This window comes from Anguilla rostrata, chromosome 19, assembly GCF_018555375.3.
Source record: "Anguilla rostrata isolate EN2019 chromosome 19, ASM1855537v3, whole genome shotgun sequence".
Classification (NCBI taxonomy): domain Eukaryota; kingdom Metazoa; phylum Chordata; class Actinopteri; order Anguilliformes; family Anguillidae; genus Anguilla; species Anguilla rostrata.
Window position 1 is genome coordinate 9,690,362 of NC_057951.1, and position 27,457 is coordinate 9,717,818.

Genomic DNA, 27,457 nt, shown 5'->3' on the forward strand with positions numbered 1-27,457 from the left:
AAAACCCACATAAATCCATTACGTGCAATCCCAGCAAACAGGGAGTTCATAGTGGCCCAAAAGATTAGCATATAAGTATCACATTTGCACTTATTGAAAATTTGAAAACTATGCAAACCTGGCAGCTTTCAGAGACCGAGCAGACATGCCTATTAGGCAATATCCAGATACTTTTTATTTATTTATTTTTTTAAAGAATTTCATGAGTTCATTTTTTTACAGCTCCAGGTTTATAGACTTGGAGGCCAGTGTTGAAGTGAATGTGGGTTGCAGCTGTCTGTAAAGACCGTTACTGATGGCATGTAAGGTTGTGACACAATACCAGACATTTAAATGTGCTTAAAATGACTCGTACTGCCACACTGATAATTGCTTCACGACTCAAATCTCTACAAAGGTATAAAGAGGATCACTTCACAAGGATGAGTGTAATCATTTCATTTCCATAAAAATCTAAATGAAGGAATATGCATGAAGGAAATGTGTCACAATTACACAAAATTAAGTAACGTGTTTAAGTACTACGACTCCCTCCTGAATTTTCAGGGATACTACGATGACTTGAACCTCACAGTGGAAGGCCCACTGCACGGCGAATCCTGCATAACAATGAACAGACAAGACGACAAATTGAATTATATAAAAAATAATTTAATATAAACACATTTCAAAATTTAAATACAAAACAACAAAAAAAAAAACAGTTGAAAGTTTTTTTTTTGCTTTGATAAATCTTCTTTAGGTACTCTTTAATGGATGTTAAATTTTGACAAAAAACAAGATTGCACAAGGACATTTAATCGGGAGCGGTTTGTGAGTTCTGACACGTCGCCGGGGCGCTCAGAGTCAGCCCCACCGCGATTGGCCAGCGGCGCTCTCGCCTTCCAAACATTCGGCAGTCCCGGCAGCAGTGTCTCAAACGCGGCGGAGGCGGCGGCGGCCACCGGAGGGCCAAATAAAATACTTTCTCCCCCTGGCAATCCATCTGTTTATTTGCGATTTTACCGTCTAAAACAAAACGTGAAGGAGCCTGAGCCTTCGCCCCCCCCCCGATACGAAGCAAGGGGGCGGAGCGGGGGAAAAAAAGAGGAGAGCGGCCTAAAAACACGCAAAACGTTAACATCACAGAAAGATGTCACTGGCATTGCACTGGAAACCTCACGTTATAAAACAAAAATCAACGAAAAATTATAAATGACAGTACAAAAAACGAAACAAAAAAAAAAAAAAACAAACGAAAAAAAAAGGAACGGGTAAATTAAAAAAGGAGCAAAGACATCTGTCATTGAGCAGGACCATACTTACGTACGCGGTGCAAGAAGATAAATGCAGCCCAGATACTCAACAATCAGGAGTTCATTTGTCTTCCGGTCACGGCCTTTTCCGGGTTTCCCAAATGACCCTCGTCCGGAGCGAACACTGATTTGGGGAGGGTCTGACAACTTGCCAAGTTTGCCTCTCACACAAGCTAAATTGGGCTGATAAAATTTTTTTTGTTGTTGCATATTTTGCGAAGTGAATTTAAATGTTTTTCAAATTTGAGTTATTAGTTTTTTTGGGCCTGAGGGGTCTTTTGGGGATGACTTAGCTGCAGCTCTAGAGCTCAGCAGTCCTTCCCCTCCGTTCCGGTTGGCCCTAAATTTAACGGTTCATCTAGACTCACTCCGACCTCTTGGCACCTGGCAACAAGTTTTCTCAGTTTGTCAGTTTTACCTCCGTCTGCAGCTTCAAACAGCAGTCGCTGGACGGGAGAGACACAGAGACAGACGGGGTAAGTGCTCGCCGGGCCCTGTCTGAAAAGGCAAGCTTTCAAAATTTCCATATTTTAGTTGAAAGAGGGAAGAGAAAAAAAAAAAAAATTACATCTTTCCACAGAGCGGCACACAGAGGAAGCTTTTGGAGGGCTTGCCGGTAAAGCTGACGCACCTACGAGGATGAGAGAAAAGACAAAAGGAAAAAAAAAAACGCCAACACGCGGGAGGGGTGAGTTAGAGCAACAAGACAAACGGCAAGACCGGGAAGAGCAAGTCTTCAACAATGTGTGTTCCCGTTCCCCTCTGTGATTAACCACAAAAAAGCACAACGCTTGGACACCAAACACTCCGCACCCCTCACACACCAAACACTCCGCACCCCACACACCAAACATTCCGCACCCCTCACACACCAACACTTCAGCTTTTTCCCCACTGTCTTACGTTACATTTTCCTGAACACTGAACATGCCCCTGTAAGAAAAAGGTTTATTGAAACTTTAAGGGGCGGGTCACGGAGGAACCCCCCCCCCCAAAAAAGGGGTGAGTGCGGGAGTCCCGGAATCAGTGAGAGGGCGCACTGCGGCGGGACGGGACACTGGCATGCGCTCACCTCGGATCGTCCGTCTAACTCCCTCTCCACCGCGATCGCGCTGCGGGGCAGACAGGCAAACCACGTCAGCACCGGCCTCAGGGCCACACCGCGCCAAAAACATGCAACAGAGCGCTGCCTATCTGAAGCAATGAAGGGCCGCGGCCTAGCCTAGCCTAGCGTAGCCTAGCGTAGCCTAGCGCCGCGGCTGCAGACGAGAGGGGGGCACTTACATCTGCCAGTTAGCCAGACAGCCGGGGATGCTGTTACTGAGCATGCGGCTCTGCAGCTTCAGGTGCTGGATGTTCCCCTCCTGCCACTCCTGCTGCAGTAACCTGGGCAACGACAGAGAAGACTAACACTCCAGACATTACAGAGCGCACAGCTGATTCTACTTATCCAGGTACTGACTGAAGACCGTGAGTAGCTCTTTAGCCGAGGTAAAAAATGAGCTGGACTAAAACAAAACAAAAACCTGCACCCACACCGGCTCTTTTCGGATAAGACGGGACACCCCTGCCTCAGAGTGCACAGGGGTCTCTGGCAAGGGGAGCTTCAGATCTTCTGGGCAGGAATCCAGAACATTCTACATCACACCCAGCACAAAATGGAGACACAAGACAAAGAGGGGAGGGGATGGTTGCTGAGGGAGTGGGGTTTGGGGTTGGGGGGGCGGGTACCTTAGAGCCAGCTCAGTGTTGCTGGGCATGACGTATCGCAGCCTCTCCAGGACGGAGGAGTGCTGAGACGGGGGCAGGCAGCCCAGGTAGAAGGATATGACCTGCGGAGCACGGGGCACGCCAGTCAGGGTCAGCTTCACCCCCCCCCCCACCCCCCTCCGGATCCCGTTCACCCCAGCATCCGCTAAAAATCAGCCTGCCGAAACATGAGTCAGCCTGCCTTCCCCGGGCCGGACGCAGCCCTGCGCTTACACACGTGTGAGAGTTTAAAACTGCGTCTGCGTTTACCTGATCCCACTCAGCCAAGCGGGGGTAAGAGTGAGCCAGCCCGATTCACCTCACTGCGTCGCATTTACATAGCCAATCAGGAGACACAGCCCACTGAAGAACACTGTCTCCGGGCTGTGCGTACTGAGCGTGTGCGTATATTTGCTTTCACATTCCACCATTTTCCAGAAGCTCAGTTTCGTAACTTTTAAAAGAAATGATTTCCCCTAAAACTGGATCAGTTTCCCTCTGTAAAACAGCCCTGGTGCAGCGTGTTCGCAAACGGCGCTGTACAAACATAAGGGCCCACCGACTGCCGATTGGTGCATTCACCATGACTGTGTGCGTGCTGACTGGAAGACAGCTGGGGGGAGGGGCTAGATAAAGGAAAAGGAAAAGGAGGGAGAGGGACAGAAAGAAGTAGCGGTAGGAAAGAGGAGGAGGAAAACATTGGGAGAGAGGTGAAGAGGAGAGGGGTGAAGAGGAGAGGCAGATGGGAGAGAGGTGACAGTGGGAAGGGGTGGAGGGGAGGGAGGGTGAAGGAGAGGGGTGACAGTGGGAAGGGGTGGAGGGGAGGGAGGGTGAAGGAGAGGGGTGACAGTGGGAAGCGGTGGGAGGGGAGGGAGGGCTACCTTGTTGTGGAAGCTGTAGCAGTTCCAGTACTGGGCGGAGCTGAAGGGGACGGGCAGTCTGCTGGGGGTGGTCACCAGGCAGCGCTGCAGCAGGTCGGTGAAGGCGCTCAGGTCGCGCCTCTTGCACTGGGACCCGGCGAGCGCACTACTGGTGAAGAGGAGATAACTGCAGAGAGAGGGGCACGGTTAGACTCCGCCCACCCCGCTGCCACGCCCCAGCACGCCAGCACAGGCCACGCCTCCCTCTCCCACACACAGGCTGGAGCACAGCAGCTACACGGGCAGGCATGCCAAAAACACAGGGGCTGTGTGTCTCTGTACGGGACAGGGGGAACACAGGGGCTATGTGTCTCTGTACGGGACAGGGGGAACACAGGGGCTGTGTGTCTCTGTACGGGACAGGGGAACACAGGGCTATGTGTCTCTGTACGGGACAGGGGGAACACAGGGGCTGTGTGTCTCTGTACGGGACAGGGGGAACACAGGGGCTATGTGTCTCTGTACGGGACAGGGGGAACACAGGGGCTGTGTGTCTCTGTACGGGACAGGGGGAACACAGGGGCTATGTGTCTCTGTACGGGACAGGGGGAACACAGGGGCTATGTGTCTCTGTACGGACGAACAGGAGGGGGAACACAGGGGCTATGTGTCTCTGTACGGGACAGGGGGAACACAGGGGCTATGTGTCTCTGTACGGGACAGGGGGAACACAGGGGCTATGTGTCTCTGTACGGGACAGGGGGAACACAGGGGCTATGTGTCTCTGTACGGGACAGGGGGAACACAGGGGCTATGTGTCTCTGTACGGGACAGGGGGAACACAGGGCTATGTGTCTCTGTACGGGACAGGGGGAACACAGGGGCTATGTGTCTCTGTACGGGACAGGGGGAACACAGGGGCTATGTGTCTCTGTACGGGACAGGGGGAACACAGGGGCTATGTGTCTCTGTACGGGACAGGGGGAACACAGGGGCTATGTGTCTCTGTACGGGACAGGGGGAACACAGGGGCTATGTGTCTCTGTACGGGACAGGGGAACACAGGGGCTATGTGTCTCTGTACGGGACAGGGGGAACACAGGGGCTATGTGTCTCTGTACGGGACAGGGGGAACACAGGGGCTATGTGTCTCTGTACGGGACAGGGGGAACACAGGGGCTATGTGTCTCTGTACGGGACAGGGGGAACACAGGGGCTATGTGTCTCTGTACGGGACAGGGGGAACACAGGGGCTATGTGTCTCTGTACGGGACAGGGGGAACACAGGGGCTATGTGTCTCTGTACGGGACAGGGGGAACACAGGGGGTCTGTGTCTCTGTACGGGACAGGGGGAACACAGGGGCTATGTGTCTCTGTACGGGACAGGGGGAACACAGGGGGTCTGTGTCTCTGTACGGGACAGGGGGCGGTGTACTTACTCCAGCCACAGCCTCTGCACCACGTCGCGCTGCATGACGGTGCCCAGGGCCCTCTCGAAAGCGTCCACCGCCTCGCCCAGGCTGCCGTACAGAGACTGCCACAGGCTGCGGGACAGAGCGCACGGGATCAGGGAGGGCGGTCTGCGCCACAGTTAAGACCCCCACTCTCCTGCAGACACGTTTCCCAGCCTGCAACAGCACTGAGAATCCACACAACCCAAGAACCCCCGCTGCTGCTGCTGTAATCCAATACGCGTCAAGATAAACGTCTGTCATCAAGACGTGCGATCAAACAGAGAGAGACACGAGCTCAGTCCTGCGCTACACCGGCCTATCAGAGAGCGGCTCCCGCTCCACCACCTACCTGCAGCTGCGCTACACCAGCCTATCAGAGAGCGGCTCCCGCTCCACCACCTACCTGCAGCTGCGCTACACCGGCCTATCAGAGAGCAGGCTCCCGCTCCACCACCTACCTGCAGCTGCGCTACACCGGCCTATCAGAGAGCGGCTCCCGCTCCACCACCTACCTGCAGCTGCACTACACCGTCCTATCAGAGAGCGGCTCCGCTCCACCACTACCTGCAGCTGCGCTACACTGTCCTATCAGAGAGCGGCTCCCGCTCCACCACCTACCTGCAGCTGCGCTACACCGGCCTATCAGAGAGCGGCTCCCGCTCCACCACCTACCTGCAGCTGCACTACACCGTCCTATCAGAGAGCGGCTCCCGCTCCACCACCTACCTGCAGCTGCACTACACCGTCCTATCAGAGAGCGGCTCCCGCTCCACCACCTACCTGCAGCTGCACTACACCGGCCTATCAGAGAGCGGCTCCGCTCCACCACCTACCTGCAGCTGCGCTACACCGGCCTATCAGAGAGCGGCTCCCGCTCCACCACCTACCTGCAGCTGCACTACACCGGCCTATCAGAGAGCGGCTCCCGCTCCACCACCTACCTGCAGCTGCACCGCCGGCCTATCAGAGAGCGGCTCCCGCTCCACCACCTACCTGCAGCTGCACTACACCGTCCTATCAGAGAGCGGCTCCCGCTCCACCACCTACCTGCAGCTGCACCGCCGGCCGCTCGGTGAAAACCCACCCGAGACGTTCCGGGACAGCCGCCTGGCGAAGCCGTACCAGCGTCACGGCGACGACAACGTGAGCCGCGGGCGTGAGAGGTGTGAAGCAGCGGGGGCCGCGGGCCCGGGGCCAGCGCTATCGGGGGCCAGCGCTAACGCGGCGCACACTCACCAGTGCAGCACACACATGTAAGGCATCTGCGCGGTCAGCTGATCCCTCAGCTCTTTTCTGATTGGTGGAGCCTTCAGGGTGCCCTGCACTGGAAAACCCAGGATGTACCTGCCAAGGAAAAGCAGAAACGGTAAAAAAGCACATCACAGAACACAGCCAACTAAAAACTCCTTCAGATTCACGCCAAGCACTATCCCTGAAACACTGCATAAAGGTACACACACACACAGCCTCTGACCCACACACTGCAGTCCGTCCTACCCCCATAATGCATCTCCCATAAGGCCATGGGGCATATTCCACTATGAGGGGCAAATATTTAGGAAATGCACCACTCTGACCTCTCATAAGGAGTAAAAGGTTGCAGGGTTTTTAATTTTGCGGTGTGGTTGAAAGGCCCGTTTGCTGTAGTGAAAACAGAGAGGTATCAGATGAAGGGCTGTGTGTTTTGAACACAGAGCACTCTAACACCCCCCCCCCCCCCCACGCCACCCCCCATCCTGCTGTCCTGAGCCCCAGGGCCCTGGAAGTGTTCATCAGACCCCATCACTCACCCCCCCTCCTCCCCTCCACCCCAAACCAACCCCCCCAGGCAACATTTATCCACATTCCCAAAGCCACAGATAACCACCCATCTCCCCGACAACAGATCCACACCACTCCTCTTTCACAGATACTTCCCTGTGTGGCACTACAGCAGGACAAGCGTAGGCTGTGTTTAGGGGGGGTAACAGCGCCACCTTAGCACGTTAGCTTCGCCCTGCGGGAGTCTTAGCCCTGCGCCTACGAGCCAGACCACAGCCTCACACATCCCAGCTCTACGCCCGCTCTTCCTTCCTCACGCCCGTATAAGGAAACTCAGCCAAGAGGGGCGGGGTCAGCTTCCCGCTTTCCCAAAAGCTGTCGTCTTAGCGGTTTTTTATTTTTTATTCGATTGTTTTAAGCGTGCGCTCAGTGTGCCGTGTCATGGGAGACCTGCGTAGCGGTTCGGCCGTGTGATTTGCGGCTCGCGCCCGTAATCTCCCCGGACGTGGGCCTAAATCCGAGGCTCCCGCTCAGTAAACACTCTGGAAGCGCCCCTCTCTCTCTCCCCGCGGGGGGGGGCGCTGTTTACTCTAGACGGCCGGTAAAAGCATCAGCACGGCCCGTTTGTTCTAGCGGCGAGCGGCACGGCTTCCTGGCGCCGTGTTTACCCGCGAGCCTGTGAAAAACCCACCGCAGCACAAGCACAGGATGCTGCTCCCTCAGCTCGTCCTCACAGAAAGAGAAAACAAACTCCTTAAAGAGCGGGCCGATGGTGTGGGACTGCTCCTGGGGGGGGGGAGACACGGGGGGGCAGTGGGTTAGAGGATGCTGCCACACACAATATTTCATTCTGCTATGTAAGGCTTCATTGTCCCAAACACAAAAAAACTACAAAAAAATAACTCTCTCAATGGTATGAAGCCCCATGTGAAAAAACAGTATGCTGAGGTATATAATTTTACACATAAGAATACTTGTATAAGTATAAGTTTATACAAGTATATAAGTATGCTTAGTATGCTATTTTTCCACATGGGACAGAGAAGCTGCACCCATTTACACCATTGGACGCTTCCCTCACAGTACTGGTTTGTCCCAGGTTTACTGTATTTTCGGCTGCTGTTTTGGGGTGCTGCAGGGCTCCGGGACGGCCCGTCTGCGGGGGGGGCGTGTACCTGGGACAGGAGGAACTTGCAGGCGTGGTAGAGGATCTGCGCGTTGTGCGGGGTGTTGAGCAGCGCGCTCAGCCACACGTTCAGGGCCTTGTCCGGCGTCCCCCCCGCCAGGTGCAGCTCGGCCAGCGCCTCCAGCAGGGGGCAGCAGTCGGGGCAGGGGGCCAGCGCCGCCTCGCACAGCTCCACCGCCGGCTCCAGCCTGCGGGGAGGAAGGGTGTCAGCCCATTGGTCCGCACGTGTCACACGGTGGCACTCAGGCCAATGAGAGGGCAGAGGGGGGTTGGGGGGGCGTTACCTTCCCAGGAGCTGGTGCAGCGCGATCATGTTGGTGTGCAGAGGCAGGCAGGCCAGCGTCCGCTCCCTCAGCGACAGCGTCTCATCTGCACACTGCTGCAGAGCATCTGCAGAACAGCAACACATCAGCACCTCACAGGCACCTCCAGCACCTCACACATCAGCACCTCACAGGCACCTCCAGCACCTCACACATCAGCACCTCACAGGCACCTCCAGAACCTCACGCCTCCAGAACCTCACACCACCAGCACAACTGCAAGCAGCTTATTTACATTACTGTTCAAAGCAAAGCCCGGGGCATTTTGACCTCACATATTTCAGCTGCTTGATAGCACAGAAGTGCATTCTTTTTCTTTTTTTTTGTTGTCAAGCACGAAACATCACATTCTTTACAAAGGTAGCATTCACAAGCTACGAAAGACGCAGTCAGTCGGACGATGGAGGCGTTCTGTAAGGAGCGCAGTTGAAGAGGCACATCGAGATTTGTGGGGTGTCATGCACGGGTGCTTTTCTCCAGAGTGCCAGCAGAGGGCCGGGCGTGGCATGGCGGTTTAGGCGCACCGCTGACCCGCGGCGCTCCGTCTGCAGGCCCCCGCGCCGGCGGTACGGCCGTCCTGTCACGGGCCTGATGGATACCTCGGGGATCAGAGGAGAGCTAATTGGGCAATTAACCCTGGGAGTGCCGGGGGCGTCCCGAGGAGCGTTTCAGCAGCCTTCCCACGTTACTCTCGGCAGAGGCGCTGCTCCCCGACCCCGCCTCTCTGCCCCTCGGTTGACCAATCGTCACCGGGCCTGAGGGCGAACTGGCGGTGGGGTGGGGGGGGCAGGTCAGGGTCAGTGAGGGTCCTCCATTTGTTATTCTCCATTTCCTGTCTCCCAGTGTCTAGAGGAAGGTCAAATGAAACCATCCTGTTGGGGGGGGGCCCACCGGGGCTCCTGGGGCCTGTTACTCATCCTCAGAGCGGCTTCCTGCCGCTGCACAACACAAACAGGACACGCCCTGGCACAGGGACTCAGGTTCCCCCGCTGAGAGACAGGGGAGCGGGGCGGGGGGGGCACGGGGAGGGGACACGGGGAGGGGACACAGGGAGGGGGGCAGGAGGGCCGCCGCATGCTGCTGGCTCACCTCTGAACAGAGTGAGGAGCGCGTCCGGCTGGGTCCGGACGTCCCGCGCCGAGCCCCAGGGCAGCAGGAAGGGCTCGGTGCACACGATGCGGGACGGGTTGGACTGGGCCGGGTCGAACAGGCCCGCGGGCAGGCTGCCAAACTCCAGCAGGTGGATGTAGGACAGCCAGGCCAGCGAGCGATCAGCCACCGTCAGCTGCTCCACCACGCCCTTCTGCTCACTCGATGGCTTCAAGGCACTCTGATGCACACGCACACACACACACACATACACACACACACACACACAGGCACAAGCACAGGCACACACACACACACACACGCATGCACAGGCACAAGCACAGGCACACACACACGCATAAAAAAGCAGAAACAATGTTAGAGTATGAAAATAAAATGGCTCACATTAAAATATTAAGACTAGACAAAAGTAAATATCATCCCAAGTGTTTCAACATCATATTACACAAACACTATCACTACCAAAGATTTCACAGAACTATGAATGTTTGGAATGACGTAATATGCGGTTGCTAGGGTACAGTAGTCCATTCATTCAAAATTTTGTCTAGCTTGAAAAATTCACTGCGACAAGCATGTGACAAAAATCACATGGAGTTGGCACATTGCACGCGACCAGCCTGCAACTTAACTGGCGGGTAAGTAAATCTTACATGACAGACAGACTCACGCACAACATCCTGCACCGTACTGAGAAACACATAACATGTGAAATATGTATCAGTGCTAGACAAACACAAGAATCTACCACGCAGACACGGGGCAGGAGGAAATGCAATAAGAGAGCAGAGCAGAACATGCAGAACGTTCTAGAAACAGTCAGCAGGTCGTGAAGCGCACCCAGCTAATGTAAAATCTGCAGCAGCAGTACCCAGCCGTGGTCAGAACGTGACCAATCATGTTAACGCACGTACACCCCGTACGGAAGCGTGTTAAAAGTGCGTCGGACTCAGCATGGGGGAGCGCAGCGCGGGCTCACCTGCAGAAGGGCCAGGGCGTTCTGCCGCCGGCCAGTGAACAGGCTGAGCTGCACCCTGTACAGGAGGCACTCCAGCAGCTGGAAGGACTGCGGCTCCGAGCAGGCGCCCCCTGCAGCCCCCTGCAGGTACTGCAGCATGCGTCCGCACACAAAGTCCTTGCCTTCGAAGGAGCTCTCAACTGTCAGGTACTGGGGAAGAGAAAGGGGGGGGGAGGGAGAGAGAGGGAAGGAGGGGTAAGGGAAAGAGAAAGAAGAGGAAGGAGAGAGAGAGGAGGAGGCGAGAGTAAATGAGTCAAATTAAAATTTCCAAGAAGCTTGCTAAAAGGGGAACAGCCAGGAGAAAGGTGTCTGCGATACTGAAGGAGATTACACACAGGAACACCTGCCACTTTGGCAGACTCCACAGGAGGCCATTTGTGTGTGACCCTCTGGCACGAGAACAATGGGCCCAGAAAACAAGGGAGGTTTTGTCTGAATCTCACTCACACACACACACACGCTCACAAACACACACACACACACACAAACACACACACAGCCACACAAGCAGCAGCTGAAACCCAGGCCCAGCAAATAATCTACAGTTCACCTTGGGACAGAGACACCCTACCGCTTACAGTTAACTACAGCACCAACTCAAACTACGGAAGAACACGGTCTTGTGCATTAGTGGGTTTGACCCAGGTGCAGTCTGGGTGACAGAGTGAGCTGGCTGCCTCGGCCGTGCGGTACTTCCTCACACAGCCCCTCTCCCTGGGCCGCAGCCCCCCCCCCGGACGGCCCCGCCGGGCTGGGACGGGCGAGCGGCGGGCGCTAAAATCACCTTCCACCACACTTGGTAGCTGGGGGCGTGCTCCACGGCCATCTCGCACATCTCCTGCAGCTCCTCCCTCTTCCCGCGGCGGGAGAACAGGGTGAGGTAGTGGCACCACACCTCCGCGTCGCAGCGGTTGTCCTCCAGCGCCCGGGCCAGCGTGTTCAGGGCCGCGTCCAGGCACTCCGCCGCGGAGCTGCGACAATACAGCGGCTTAGCACAACGCTGCTCACATACCCTGCTAATGCTAGCACTCACCATGATGATGCTAGCACACACCCTGCTAATGCTAGCACACGCCCTGCTAGTGTTAGCACTCCTCACCACACACCCTGCTAATGCTAGCACACAGCCCGCTAATGCTAACACACACCCTGCTAATGTTAGCACACACCTCTCCTTCTGGTTGAGGTACTTGTAGGCCAGTCTGATGCACTCACCTCTCCTTCTGGTTGAGGTACTGTAGCCAGTTGTCCATCACCTCCTTCTGGTTGAGGTACTTGTAGGCCATCTGATCCACTCACCTCTCCTTCTGGTTGAGGTACTTGTAGGCCAGTCTGATGCACTCACCTCTCCTTCTGGTTGAGGTACTTGTAGGCCAGTTTGGTCCACTCACCTCTCCTGGTTGAGGTACTTGTAGGCCAGTTTGATCCACTCACCTCTCCTTCTGGTTGAGGTACTTGTAGGCCAGTTTGGTCCACTCACCTCTCCTGGTTGAGGTACTTGTAGGCCAGTCTGATGCACTCACCTCTCCTTCTGGTTGAGGTACTTGTAGGCCAGTCTGATGCACTCACCTCTCCTTCTGGTTGAGGTACTTGTAGGCCAGTCTGATGCACTCACCTCTCCTTCTGGTTGAGGTACTTGTAGGCCAGTCTGATGCACTCACCTCTCCTTCTGGTTGAGGTACTTGTAGGCCAGTTTGGTCCACTCACCTCTCCTTCTGGTTGAGGTACTTGTAGGCCAGTCTGATCCACTCACCTCTCCTTCTGGTTGAGGTACTTGTAGGCCAGTCTGATGCACTCACCTCTCCTTCTGGTTGAGGTACTTGTAGGCCAGTCTGATGCACTCACCTCTCCTTCTGGTTGAGGTACTTGTAGGCCAGTTTGGTCCACTCACCTCTCCTTCTGGTTGAGGTACTTGTAGGCCAGTTTGGTCCACTCACCTCTCCTTCTGGTTGAGGTACTTGTAGGCCAGTTTGATCCACTCACCTCTCCTTCTGGTTGAGGTACTTGTAGGCCAGTTTGGTCCACTCACCTCTCCTTCTGGTTGAGGTACTTGTAGGCCAGTCTGATGCACTCACCTCTCCTTCTGGTTGAGGTACTTGTAGGCCAGTCTGATGCACTCACCTCTCCTTCTGGTTGAGGTACTTGTAGGCCAGTGTGATGCACTCACCTCTCCTTCTGGTTGAGGTACTTGTAGGCCAGTTTGATCCACAGCTGCACGTCCCGCGGGCTCTCCAGCACGCTGGTCTCCAGGTTGGATATGTCGTCCGTCTCGTTGGTGAAGTAGCGCTCGTCGTCCTGCGTGACGCACACGTCGAGGGCGGAGCTTTGCCTCCAGAGGGGCTTCGAGCAGCCTTCTGTCAGAGAGAGACCCCGCCCACACTCGTCAGAACACAGCGCTGACCAACGCTACAGCTTAACACATCACATAGCACAGGGGTCCTCAATGTTATCCAGAAACGGAAGGTGTGGGTGCAGTCTTTTGTTACAACCAACCACTCAGGCAGCCCCAGTGAAGTGACCCCAGTGAGAGCGGGCACACACGGGCACACACGGGCATGTGGGCACAGGCAGCTCACCCTGCTTCTCCAGCCCCAGGCCGTCGGCCGCGTCCTCGTCGCTGCTGTCCCTGCCCGCCTCCGGCTTCGGGTTCCGCGCCGGGCGTGGCCTCCACTTCCTGGCCTCCTTGCAGGTGGTGTGCGGCGGGACTGGGGTGGGGGGCAGAGAAGAGGGTTCTGTCTCTTAGCAACAAACGCCACAACGGCAACGGGAGGAGCAGCAGCTACAGCAGCACCCTGCCGCTCCACAGAGAGAATATGTGCGGAACAGGCCATGTTTTTTTCTAAATTTTAATTCAGTGTTCTAGAACTCCACAGTGATTGTTACATCAGCATTAGAATGTTCAGTTAATAACATCCTAATCACATGTTTGTGACCTCAGACCTTAGAGGGGTAAACTCAAGGCTGGATTTAACAGAGAGCCATTATAAGGACTCAGGGACAGGAGCGCTGTAGCAGCACTGGGGAGGCTCTGAAGGGAGGGGGAAGAGCGCGGCAGACGATGGCGGGACAGACAGTTTGGGCGGGGCGGGGGCGGGACAGACGGTTTGGGCGGGGCGGGGCGGGCGCTCACCGTGGCCTCGGCTCTCGTTCACTTTGCTCACGAGCAGCACGGCCTTCTGGTCCGTGCCCATGCGGTCCTTATTGGCACCAAACAGCTTGCTCATGTACTTTTCTGGGAGGGACAAAAACAAGGGAAATACAAAAATAAAGAAAAATGTTCAGGCAGTTCAGTGCAGTTCTGCATGCTAACAGACAGGAAGTGGACTGCTCAGACGCTACTAGGAGGGCATTCACAGCACTGGCCCACAGACGCTCTTAGACACAACAACCTCCCAGCGCTACTGACACACGAGGCGGCAGTACCCACCGGTGGCAACGCTGACTTCCTGGTCGGTGCTGCTCTCTGAGCAGCCGATGAGGGGCAGGCTGTAGGACAGGATGTCCTGGAACAACTGCTTTCCGTTCAAAGTGCAGTTCCTCATGTGCTGCCTGGAAAAACAAGCGTTCGCTGGTAAGAGCGCGGAGAGGGAGGGGGAGGGAGAGGAAGAGGGAGAGAGGGAGGGAGCGAGAGGGAGAGGGAGAGGAGACGAGGAGGCGCGACGCGGTGGCGTATTCCCGCCCTGGTCTGACTCACCAGGGACAGGCGTCATCGTTGCACGTGCCCGTCAGGTCGAAGCGGCAGAAACACTTTTCCGGCTCGATGATGTTGCTGTAGGACACGGAACTGAGGGACAGTTTCTCCTTGGTGCGGAAATACGGACTGAATCTGTGAGGACAAGATCGCAACGGAAAACTGGCGCTTAGCCACTGTACTTCTGTACTTACGCACTGTACTTCTGTACTTAACCACTGTACTTCTGTACTTAACCACTGTACTTCTGTACTTCACCACTGTACTTCTGTACTTACGCACTGTACTTCTGTACTTACGCACTGTACTTCTGTACTTAACCACTGTACTTCTATACTTAACCACTGTACTTCTGTACTTACCCACTGTACTTCTGTGCAGATGTGCAGATACGCTTATTCTGGGACAATTACCGTTTGCCATTTATAGCAATTTAGCTACAACCCCCCCTTCGCACAAGATTACAAGCGCAGCGTTTCAGTAAGGGTTTCAACATCCTAGTCAGTCCCTGTTCCCTAATTACTGACCAAGCTAGACACGAGGTGTGTGTGTGTGTGTGTGTGTGTGGCTCTGCGTGTGTGTGTGCGAGTGTGTGTGTAAGACAGACCTGTAAGATCTGAAGGCCAGTAGGGGGCTGTGATAGGGTCCGAATGGCACTGGCTTCAGCTCCCCACGAGTCGCTGGCACAGAGAGCAGCTCCACATCCACAGGGATCTCCTGAACAAACACACACACACACACACACACACACACACAGAAATGTATTTAACGGTGGTGGTTCAGGAAGGCTGCAGCAGGATCGATGCCCTGTCCCTCAGGTTCGGACACACGCGCCCTCGCCCACACTCACCTTCGCGGGCAGCCGGCTCCCCACAGCTCCCCCGGGGGCCAGGAGGCCGCGCTGCATCAGCTGGCCGAGCCGGTCCGACTCCAGGTAGCGCTGGCGCAGGTCCTCCAGGTTGAGCCCCAGCAGCAGCTCGGGCGAGCCGGCGGCGGGCTTGGCGGGTTTCCCGGGCGACACGTCCGGGTGGCGCAGCTTGGGCTTGGTGAAGAAGCCCGACTCGCGGAAGGAGCGGCGGCGCCCCCGCGTGGCGGCGCTGGCGGGGGACAGCTCCTCGTCCTCGGCCTCGGCGTCCTCGCTGGCCAGCGTCAGCTTGTCCTGCGTCAGGTCGTGCAGCGAGGGCTGGGGCAGGGGAAGGGGGCGGGGCTGGGGGCCGGGGGCGGCGGCGCCCCCCGGTGGCGGAGGGCCTGGGCCTCCTTCAGCAGCTGGATCTTCAGGGCGTACTCCGACTCCAGCTGCTGCAGCCGCTGCTTCTGGGCGATGAGCGCGGCGAAGTGCTGCTCCGACGTGCGGGGAGAGCCGTCCAATCGCTGCAGCTTCCTGGGCTGAGGAGGGCACAACACACGCTACATGTGAAAACACGCTAACAGCACGCAGTACACGCTAACAGCACGCAGTACACGCTAACAACACGCAGAACACGCTAACAACACGCATTACATGCTACATGCTAACAACACACATTACATGCTACATGTGAAAATGCTAACCTCAGCTAACTGCCGTACAAACTCACACCAACAGAACAAACGCAGTGTAAAGAAATCGTTGGTCCATCAAACTCCAAAATGTTTTAGAGCTAGCGGTGAAAGGAATGAGGTGGCGGTGCTTCTCACAGTGAAGTGGGCGGGGTCATTCCTGCGCTTGACTCCGCCTCTCCCCGCCACCGCCCGCGCCTGGGCGAGGTCCTTCTCCAGCTTCAGCGCCTGGTGCTTCTTCACCGACACGCGGTGCTGCACCCGGTGGACCTGCGATCAGAGTGTGCAAGCGCGCACTGACCAATCAGAAACTAGTGCACAAGTGTACAGACCTATTAAAGAATGGTGTGGAAAAAAACCAGCCAATCAGAGCACAATGCGTGGACACAGACACGTGTGAGCATGCTGCAAGGACGCTGTGGGAGGGGAGCTGTACGTGTGTGTGTGTGTGAGCTGGCTCAGGGCAGGAAGTGAAATGGCAGTGAATGACACGCCTCACAGAAACAGGAAGGAAGGTCACGCTACACTGACTGACAGATGGGCTGGAATCTGCATGGCCTCATTCACAGGGTCTGAATGGACCCTGACCTACAGAACAGCAGGGAGGTGTGTGTGTATGTGTGTGTGTGCGCGCGTATGTGTGTGTGTGTGCGCTCGCGTATGTGTGTCCGTTTCGGCTTAAAATATTTCATTTTCCGTTGGTCCCCCGGAGCCGAGGACAGCAGGAAGTGGAGCCGTTTATTTGGGGTAATGGTAGCTGAAATAACTCTGTCTGATTTACGCCCCGGCTCGCTCCACACACACACACACACACACACACACACACACACACACACACACATACACATACACACACCTGCTCCTCCAGCTTCTTTAAGAGCAGCCGGTTGGCGCCGGCGATCTTCTCCGACGCCAGGAGCTGCTCCTTCAGCTTGGCGGCTTTGGCCTCGGCCGCGCGCAGCGACTCCCGCTTCCGCTGCTCCTGCTGGAGGAGGTGCTTGAGGAGGACCTCGTCTTTCTGCAGCAGGTTCCTGGGAGTCGGGGGAGGAGGAGGAGGAGGAGATAAACACACGGTGAAGGTGCCGGCTGAGGCGCTCCTCGCTTGAACCAATCCAATCACCGGCCCCCAAATTAAAGACAAGCGACCTGATGCACACACTGCTAACTCTGCCTTTCAACACACCCGCCCAGACACAGCAAACACGCTCCACACACTCTATCTCTTTCACCACACACACACACACACTCTCACACACACACACACACACACACACACACACACACTGCTAATCTGCCTTTCAACCGCACACACACGCAGACACATGCAAACACACTCTCACACACACACACTCTCTCTCACACACACACACACTCTCACACACACACACACACTCTCACACACACACACACACACACTCTCTCTCACACACACACACACACACTGCTAATCTGCCTTTCAACCGCACACACGCAGACACATGCAAACACACTCTCACACACACACACTCTCTCTCACACACACACACACACACACACTGCTAATCTGCCTTTCAACCGCACACACACAGACACATGCAGACACACTCTCACACACACACACAAGCTCACACACACACACTCACTTGTGTTTGGCCAGCTTGTTCTCCGCCTCGGTGACCTGTAGCTGAGCAGCGGCTCTCCCCGCCGCGTCCACCTCAGACTCGGGCGGAGCCTGGCGGGAGGCGTCCGGCCTCAGCACCCGCTGCTTCTCCCTGCTGCAGGACAGACACACAGACACAGACAGACACACAGACAGACTGCCGTCAGCTCCAGCTCCCAGTGCCCTGAGAACCCAACTCCACGTGACTGTCAGGTTTACTCCACCTAATCCAGTACTGTCAGAGGGACCGCAGGGAAACAGTCACAGCTGTAGAGCTGCTGTTTGTCTCTACACCAGTCAGAGAGCCCAGGAGTGTGCAGGGGGCGGGTTTGAAAGATTACCTGGCGATTTCCTCCTTCAGGCGCCGGTACTCCATCTTCTTGGCATCGGGAAGCGCCTCGGGTGTCCTGATTGGGTTATTCTCCTTCTCTGAAGCAGAGCTGCCCTTGGGTTTGGCAGCCTGTGGAGCAGGGACCTGCAGGGCTTGTGTTGAGGATTTGACACTAGTCTGAACACTGAGGTCTGGGGGGAGGGGACACTGGGCCGTGAGGATCTCAGGGGTTTTGGGGAGGGGACACTGGACGGGGCTCTGGGGTTTTGGGGAGGGGACGTTATGGACTCACCTCTGCTGTTCTCCGGGCCTCCTTGATCATGAACTCCAGGCCTCCGAAGGCCATGCGGGCGGGGCTGGGGGCGTCGCCCTCAGAGTCGCTGTCATCGGAGCCGTTCAGCCGCACCACCACCGACTTGTGCCTGGGGAGCTGAGGAGACCAGGCAGCAATAAGCTACAAGCTGCCAACGATGTCACTTCCTGTGATTGAGGATGCCACTGATGCCTCTTCTTAATACAAAACCAAATATGACCAAGCACAAGACACTGCGAGAGCTGTCACTACCCATCACACAGTGTAATAAACCACTACTGATGTTGATTCCTGTAATGAACACAAAGTGGCAGTGATGTCACTTCCCCCCGCAGGCCCAGAGGTGCGCGCGTGTGCCAGCGTGGCTCTCCCGCGGCTGGTTTTCCCCGCTGCGCCAGACGAGCGCCGCTGTCCGTTCACGGCCGCGCCGCCTCTAATGTCTATCCTCGGCCTGGCGGGAATGTAAACACCGGCGTATTATTAGCTACAGGCGCGCGCTCGCCATAAACAACTCACCCGGACAAACGCACAGACCAATCTCAACATGCTAGGTCTCAGAATATTTTGGGGCTGCCAAATGCACTCAGCCAGTCTTTTCAAAATAAATATGGCGTCTAAAGGGACTAGAAGCGGCAGCCAGAGAACCTCCCGCGAGGGGTTTTGGGATTAAAATTAGCAATGTGAACCTGGCAACCCCCCCCCCTCCAAATCTCTCACCAGGACAGGTCTCCAGAGCCCTCCTCCACCGGGAGGCCCCCCCCCCACCCCTCCCGAAAAGCATCCCGCGGGCGGCCAGGCCGGGCCCCGGACCTCACAGTGGGGACCTCACGCCACGCCGCCGCGGCCCCGCCCGCGTCTCACGGGCAAAAAAAAAAGACCAATAAACAAACGGACAAAATTTCCAGCTTCCCACCCGTAGGGGACGCCGTTGCCCGCGGCAACCCAGAAACACCCAGAGCACCGTTTGGGCTCGTCGGGGGTGGGGGGGGGGCTGGGAAAAGGCCTTCTGAAGTCGAACATTCGCCGCCGCCGTCTTTCCTCCCCCCCCCCCGACCGGCAGAGAACAGAGACGGCGGACTGCGCTTAATATAGCCCGCGGCGGCTAAATAAAGCCGGGGACGAACACAAAGGCTTCCCTGTTTACGGGAGGAGCAGCGCAGCGTAGCGCAGCACAGGGAGCGCAGGGAGTGCTTTACCCAGTCACAGCGCGTCTGCAGCTCTGAGCGCACTTTCCCCGCCGCGGCCGAGCTGCGGTCACACTCACAGCTCCAGAAATGAGAGGAATTCAGAGAGCTGCCCATTAACAGTGAGCGTGGGCACATTTAAATCTCTGTTTTATCCACCCATCATACAATGTTCATTCACTGTTAAACTGAAGTGCTACTGTAGTAGCTACAGAGCTATTTAAAAAGTATAGTCTTCAAAGCCGCTGACGTATCCCAATGCACTCCTAGACTTCCACCGTTAAACAATACAAAACAACAATACATTAATACAATCGGACTGCTGCAAATGTTAAATCTACACACCTGCGACACTAAATTAAGCACAGTAAACCACAGTGAATACACCATGATTCTCATCTCGCTATTAGAGCTTATGCTACAGCCTCAAACGTGCTGTGAAGTGGTGAAGCTCATCTTTAAGACGGCACAAGCTGTGAACGGGCCGACTCAATGGAGGCTGGAGCGGGGTCCTGCGCGGACGCGGAACGTACCACCAGCGGAGGGCGAGGGGGGGGATGTCCTCGGCTGAACTTGGTGCTGGCAGCTCGTGACGTGGGAAGGGCGGCGAGGGCACCCCTGGGCACCACCGGGGCGGCTGCGCTGGCCGGGGGGGAGGGAGGGGCGCTGTTGCTGGAGGTGTCCTGCGAGAAAAAAAAAAAAAAAAAAAAACAAATGGGGGGGGAGGGGGTTGGGACTTTCCATCAACCTGAAAAGCACAGATGCATATCCACTCACAGGAAACACACAGCACCCCAGAGAAGAGACTGTAAATCCAGAGGATCCTCAGCTCTCCTGGGACCCAGCAAGGCCAACACCTACCCAGCATCTACCCAGCAGAGCAGGGATGCTCAACCCAGGCCTTCCAGCCCAGCAGTGCTGATGCTGCTGGCTTTCATTATCCCCAACCAATCAGCACTGATTTAAACCAGCGGAGTTACACCTCTGGCCAATCAGTACCATTAATTGATCAGATAACATTAACATCAATAGCGGTGCCTGACGGACAGCAGGAAGCCCCGCCCCTCTCGCACAGTCCCACGTACCTCGGGCCTGAAGGCTCGCTTGCTGGCCAGGGACTTGAGCAGCTCCTCCCTCAGCAGCATCTCCTCCTCCTCCTCTTCGTCGGCGAACGGGGGCTTGGGGGGCATCTCGGGCTCGTCCGGCGGGAGGGGGGGCAGGGGCGGGGGAGGCGCCCCCGGCGACGGGCCCACGGACAGGGGGTCCGGGAAACACTGAGCCGGGGCCTGGGGGCGGGGCCGGGAGAGGACAGGTCTACTTCAGTAAGGTTACGGGCCGTCAATCAAACAGCCCTGTCTAAAAGGAGGGCGGAGCTACACCGGCGGTTCATCCCAGGTCATGTGACCCGCACCCCTCAGGGGCCCAGCCTGGAGCCCACTGCTCCACAGCCGATCCCAAACCCGCCCCGCCCGCGGCCCATGTGAAACACATCCAAAGGTGTTCAGTTACAGAATCGTGTTCAGAAACGCATTAGAGAGGCAAGTCACTACCCAGCACAGCGTGTAGCTTCATGTATTGATGCGTGTGTAAAGGATGCAGAGTGCAGTTAAGTAGGGTGACTGTGTAAACCGCAGAAGGCACAGAGCGCAGACTGGTTAGCGCGTACGTACCAGGCTGAGTGGGGGAGAGTCCGTGGGGAAGGGGTGCGTCGCGGGGATGAATGGCGGAGCGTCGATGCCGAGGGCGTCACGCACTGGGGACGAAGCTGCTCAAAGACAGGCAAAGAAAGACGCACTTCCTCACGCACTAACCATGTGCAGCTAGACAATAGAGCTCGTCACACCCAGACAAGACATGAACACATGAACACTGCTTAATGCTGCAGCTTTTCCCTTAGTGTTAATGGAAAAGAGCACACACACACATTGATATACATACACACACACACACACACACACACACACAGGCGTGACCATGCAGACTGCACACTGGAGCGGCTCCTTTACCTGGCGAGCTGGCCTCGCTGTCCGTGTCCATGGCAACCTCATCGTAGTTGTCGTACTGGTAGAGGTTGCCGGACGTGTCCAGGCCTTGCTTGCCCAGGGACTTCCTGTGCTCCGTGTCCACGGACTGTGACAGAAAACAGCTTATGAGCACCGCTACATCCATCCAGCCCCGAGCGCTCGGCAGGCTAGCTACCATCTGAGCCCGGTGCTGAGGACGCTGCCGCTAGCAACGCCTCCCATCTCCACGGAGACCGCGTTTGCCATGGCACAGGACCACTGGGACTCCCTCACTGCTACTGGCTGCCTGCATGTCCCGCCTCCCGTTGAACACCCCTTCCCTCCTATCGGGGGGGATTTACGCAGTCCCCCCGAGGGCCTGCTCACTTAGCAGCGTTCACACCCCGCCTTAGCGTCCGCCGTTCAGGAGCTCAGCACATAACGTGCGCTCGTTTATATCGATAAGGCTCTGGGGAAGCCACCGAAACGCCAGCGCTTTTGCTCTGGTTCCCGCTGTGAACTCCACGGAGTGTAATTTTAGACGAGCTGCAGGGCTTGTTCAGTTCGGTCTCATGTTCTTTGATGTCGTTATATATTTGGTTTATTGCTGGAGGCCGTAACTGCAGGTGCGCTTCGTTCAAATGAAGCACAGGCTGTCGTCTGGCACGTTACGACTGATTTACCCACATTTGGGTTTGAACAGTCATATCTGCTTTGAAATGTGCCGCACAAGGTCTGGGGTTGCAGTTAAGTCTTTGTAAATTTTACGACAGAGCGTTTTGCTGTCAAACGCACACAGAGTGATCAGCCACTCTGACGCTGATCCAACAGTGCGTGGAACATCCGAAAACAGGCTGTCCCCCCCAGACTAGCGCCCCAGAGAGCCCCGCCCGACCCCGCCCGCCGACTCACCTTGCTGCGGGAGCGTCTCTTGCCCCCCACCAGCTTCATGAAGCGGTTGTACTGCTCGTCCTGGTTGGACAGGTCCCGGATCTTACGGATCTCGTCCTCCCTCTTCCTCCTCTCCTCCTCCTCCTCCTGCTGCAGCCGCTGCTCCTCCTGCTCCTTCTGGTGCTGCAGCTTCCAGGTGCGCAGCTGCTGCTTGCGCCACGCCTGTTTGGCCACTGAACCTGAGGGTGGGGCGGGGCAGGGGGGGTGAGGAGGTTCACAGAAATAGGGTGTATCAGACTGCAGGTGGAGCAGTGTGGCGTATCAGAGTGCAGGGGGAGCAGTGTGCTGTATCAGACTGCAGGGGGAGCAGTGTGCTGTATCAGACTGCAGGGGGAGCAGTGTGCTGTAGCAGAGTGCAGGGGGAGCAGTGTGCTGTAGCAGAGTGCAGGGGGAGCAGTGTGCTGTATCAGACTGCAGGTGGAGCAGTGTGCTGTATCAGAGTGCAGGTGGAGCAGTGTGCTGTATCAGACTGCAGGTGGAGCAGTGTGCTGTATCACAGTGCAGGTGGAGCAGTGTGCTGTATCAGAGTGCAGGTGGAGCAGTGTGCTGTATCAGAGTGCAGGTGGAGCAGTGTGCTGTATCAGACAGTAGGCGGGTACTGTACAATGACGCACTAAGGTACAGGAACACAAACTGCAGCCTCACCCCAAGCTCTGGCTGCAGAAACCTATCAAACCACATTCCGGCGTTTCTGCCAAACCAAACAGCCAGACAGGCAGTCACAGGGCAGCCCTCACCTGGACTGATGTTCTTCTTGCCTGGGTGGGTCTTGGGCACGCTCTTCCCCCTCTCCTGGGGGGCCTTCAGCCCTGGTCTGGCCTTCTCTGGCCCGGCTTTGGGCCCCACGCCGCCCTTCTCCAGCGCAGGCTTGGCCTTGGTGATCTTCTCCTTGCTCTCCTTCATCACCTGCTGCTCCTTCTGCTGCCACTTCTTACTGGCCGACTGCAGGGCCAGGAGGCGGAGCTGCAGCTCTGACAGCTCGTCATCCTCGTCCTTCCCCCGCCCCGCCTGGAAACACAACATCACACAAACTGTTAGCCTATAAATTACTATTTATTTTTTTGGTCAAGTTACCGGAAGTGATCAATTTGGCATTTCTTCATTAGGAGGGGGTCCCTGGTTCCACCTCATCAGTGAACAGAAATGAAAGATACTCACTGTGAAAGAGCGTCTTTCACATGCACACACTCACCTTCACAAGTGGGACATCGGACTTGCTGCTTACGCAGGATATATTTGACAAGTCCAAATCCGCCTCCTCCTCATCGTCCTCATCTTCATCTTCAACTAGAAACAAAATAAAAATGCAAAGCCAAAATTAGTGAGTCAAATATGATTACCCCGCATGCACAATGGTGAACAGACAGCAGCTCTCAGGAGCGGTGAACTGCCTTTCCTGACCAGCTAAAGCATGGAGGCCTGTTTCCATTCACCAGCACATCAAGCAACCAGAATCCAAACAGTGGCTGAACAATGCTTTTCCCCCCCACAGCCCAGCTTAAGAGTTATCCCAAATTTCATTTACGTTCAGGCACCTGGCAGACGACATAGTGCCATGACGGAGCAGTATTTCATGCATGTGCAAATGAGTGTGTCACGCCCAGCGTGACCCGTGCCACAGAAACATGGCCGCACTGGGCCGTCAGCGAGCGCAGGGGCGCGCTGCGTGTATACTGTACCGCACCTTGCGCAGTGGCTGCGGGAGCCGGTGGAGGCGTGGCCTCTGGGCTCCTGTCCGCGTCCGTAGCGGGTTTCTGGTTCATGGCGTCCCTCTCGGCCGGGGTCAGGAGCTTCTGCCTGAGCGGCTTCAGATTGAAGGCCTGGAACGCCTTCTTCTCCGCCTTCTCCGGATCCGGGGGGGCCTCGCCCGCGGCCTCCCCCTGAACACTGTCCGTCTCCAATACCTGTTCAGCCTTAACACCTCTAGGGCCCTCTGCCTCCTTGGGAGGGGAGTCCGCTTTGGGGTCCAGCGCCATCCGTTCCTCCTTGCGAATACATTCCAGCTCCAGCTGGATCTGCTTGTACTTCATGAGCAGGTCCTCGAAGCTCTCGTCAACACCGTTCTCGGTTTTGGCAGAGTTATACATGGGTTTTCTTACCTGGTTCCTCCCGAAAAGCTTCTCTGAGGTCAGGAGTAAAGGACCGTGACGTTATCCTTGTTGACATTTACACGCAGTCAATTTGGCGAAGGACAAATGACCTGGAATCTGATCTCCGCTGAAGTTATTAATTTAAATACAGGTAAATAAGGCAAATTCTAACAAAGGTAGGCAAATGACTCCATCGTGTGGTAACTTACAGAACTGCAGTTCCGGTCCAGAAGTTACAGTTCATACGTATTTCGGACGAAAGATCTTTTTTGATTAATACAGAAGCTACCCTCTATTTCAGTCCGCCCTTAAACCAGAATTAATTTAGAATTAATTTAGTTATTTCTTAATAACAAATGGAAGTAAACGCTGTTTTAAGCGTCCACTGTTAGGTAGCAATGACAGCCAGGAACTGTAAATGACTAAGCGGGTGACATGTAGCCACCCAGCAAACGGTAGCTACTAACATCCCATATTAGGTTATACACTTTACTCAGTTGTGCTTTCAATATCAATAGAAAATGACAAATTTACCTAAGATAATTACCATTAACAAAATCTGACGCAATAGGCATGACAATATATCGCAGTAGGTAGCCAGTGAGCTATCCAACTTTTGAATACGTGTCAACATGTTAGCTAGCTAGGGAACCAGATGGCTAATTGTCAACACTACCTAGCTAGTAGCTACGTCTAGGTACTTGATAAACGTTTGAATATGTTTTAGGTAGCTATGCAAGTCACTGACCAAAAAGCAGCAACATGTTGTTAACGTATTAGGAAATACGTTTACGGCAGGTGTATAACTCTGGTCTTTGAGTCCTACTGTTAGCTAATGTAAGCTACAATAATGTCAGCAAGCTTACGTTGGCGGACAAGGGGATTTCTGCGCACGTTAGCAAGCTAGCTAGCTCGCTACTAGCTACCAGCCACTCAACCAGCTACTCTCAACGATTGCTCAATAGTCACAGACAAGAATGTCTCAGAACGTTTGAAGGGCGATGCCAACATACAGTGACAGACACATATACAATGTTGCTTCGTGCTAAACTCGAGGGTCTGATGGCCACTTAGCCCGTAATGGCAAAGGATACGTTTTCGTGAAGGGGACTCCTTTCGATTCCCATGATTTTCCCCGAAAGCAAACCGGCCCGGTGGCGGCCTTCCAGTCCCTCTACCTCCCCCACCTTCCCCCCAACCTACTCTTCCCCAACCACCGCGACTCTCGTGTGGTTTCCCTCGGTACCTTAGTCTACCAAGAGCCGTGTGGCTGCGCTCCCAAAAAGAGGACCGAGGGCCAGTGTCACAGTGCTGTCCTGAAAGCGGCCGGTCGGGTCCGCTCGGGCCACCTGGCTGTCTGTGTCCTGGGGGGAAGGGTGGGTGCGGGTGAGGTCCGCGATTGAACGGCATTTTTAATCGAAAATCCTGACCTGGCGGGGCTCCCATCATCGAGGGCAACGACCTCGCCGAGGGCTTTGCTTTCCGTGCACATCGTACTGAAGTGCTTGTGGCGCTACTCGTAGTAGTAACGTTAGGCCTCCTATCCCACGGCAACAACAGCTTTTCATCGGTGTCATCGTCGCATATCTCTCCGTCTTCAAGCTCCCCTTCTTCTCTAGGAGACTGGCCACTCGAATTTAACTCCATTACTATCGACGTCTGTACAGATTTTAGTTAGACGACCTCTCGTGTGTCTTCAGTTTCTTGGTTTGAACAATCATTCGACGTTAATACGTTATTTTCGGTCCTGTTTTAGTCGTACTTCAACACCTCCTAGCAGCTTGCTGAATATCCTTTTCCTTTCCAGTCAAGCTTACGTAGTCAAGATATCGCGATACTCTACAGTCCGCTATGTAAGAACAACGTGATTTCGTAATTTAACTCTTTCAACTCCGTAAAATATGTTAATTTACTTTCTGAACGATAGGGGGTGTCCGTCTTTAGGTCCAAAAAATAAAAATAAAAATTAGCCGGATCTTTCTTTTGTCCCGGTATGGATCAGCTCTCAATTCAGTCAAATGTATAGCGACTAGCAATCTGTTAACGTATGAAAACGATATATTATGAGCATTATTTTCATGGTGACATGCAAAGCATTCCATTGTGACAAGTGTAAGATCAGTGTGGGTGGGTTGTATTACATGATTCATCAATTTAATCTGATTCACCTAAATGGCCGCTAATATTTCACATTTTCTTCCGCATACCAAAGATATCAAAGCAATCCCATCTAATAATAAAAGAGCAGTAGCTGGACACCCATCGGGACAATGTCTACAAGTGTAACCTCTGGCTCGTGTGTCCGTCTCCAATCCCCATCATGGACTGGTATCCACTCAGAAACAAATATTGAAACTAACACAAATAACTGTATTTTTCACATTGGGATTATTATGATACTAGAGGCTGCATTATGAACAATACCGTGAAGAATACTGATAGCTTTCGCCAATTTCTAGCTTGGGTTGAATCTGCTGGCCAGCTTAGGTAAATAGATAAGTAATAGATAATTGAATGAAGAAACTAAATAATGTACATCAATGATTTCGGTTTTTGGTTGCCATTCCCACCCTTTTTTTTTGAGACTCATCCAAAAGCAAAAACAGCTGTGAAATTGAAAAGCAATGGCAATTTCAGAAGCTATGAAGTCAGACGGCATGTGATGTTGCGCTTTCTTCTGTTTTCCAGAGCAGGAATATTTTCTCAACTGTCTGTTTGTTTGTGCTGGGGTAGGTAAGCTTTTATTCACCTCTTTACAAGGATTATAGATTGATCAGTTTGTTCAGCTATTTTTATGAATACATTTCATTGAGTACTTTTTTTTCCACTCACCTTTTTTCCACAGGTGGAATCTAAATTTTTAAGATTTAATGAAAGGAGTGTAATTTTCTGTGAAATTTGAACAGGAGAGAGACAGGACTGGCTGTAAAATGCAAAATAAATGAAACTAACATGCATT

General features: G+C 54.7%; 1 protein-coding gene across 1 annotated transcript; it reads right to left on the minus strand.

The window, feature by feature from the left end:
- Positions 1 to 630: 630 nt before the first annotated feature.
- On the minus strand, positions 631 to 26,325 carry LOC135246008 (zinc finger C3H1 domain-containing protein). The gene is given in 36 exon segments (XM_064319497.1): positions 631 to 1,741; positions 1,864 to 1,926; positions 2,368 to 2,407; positions 2,580 to 2,681; positions 3,027 to 3,127; positions 3,926 to 4,091; positions 5,345 to 5,449; positions 6,596 to 6,703; positions 7,812 to 7,906; positions 8,296 to 8,494; positions 8,591 to 8,696; positions 9,719 to 9,959; positions 10,719 to 10,907; positions 11,542 to 11,728; positions 12,925 to 13,111; positions 13,334 to 13,462; positions 13,888 to 13,989; positions 14,185 to 14,306; positions 14,452 to 14,583; positions 15,056 to 15,165; positions 15,299 to 15,675; positions 15,678 to 15,834; positions 16,126 to 16,257; positions 16,844 to 17,018; positions 17,610 to 17,741; positions 17,968 to 18,086; positions 18,250 to 18,387; positions 19,988 to 20,137; positions 20,540 to 20,740; positions 21,125 to 21,219; positions 21,461 to 21,584; positions 22,370 to 22,587; positions 23,146 to 23,416; positions 23,601 to 23,695; positions 24,093 to 24,530; positions 25,593 to 26,325. Coding segments are annotated over 36 exon segments (5,997 nt in total). The 5' UTR covers positions 26,146 to 26,325; the 3' UTR covers positions 631 to 1,603.
- Between the last annotated feature and the right edge of the window lie 1,132 nt (positions 26,326 to 27,457).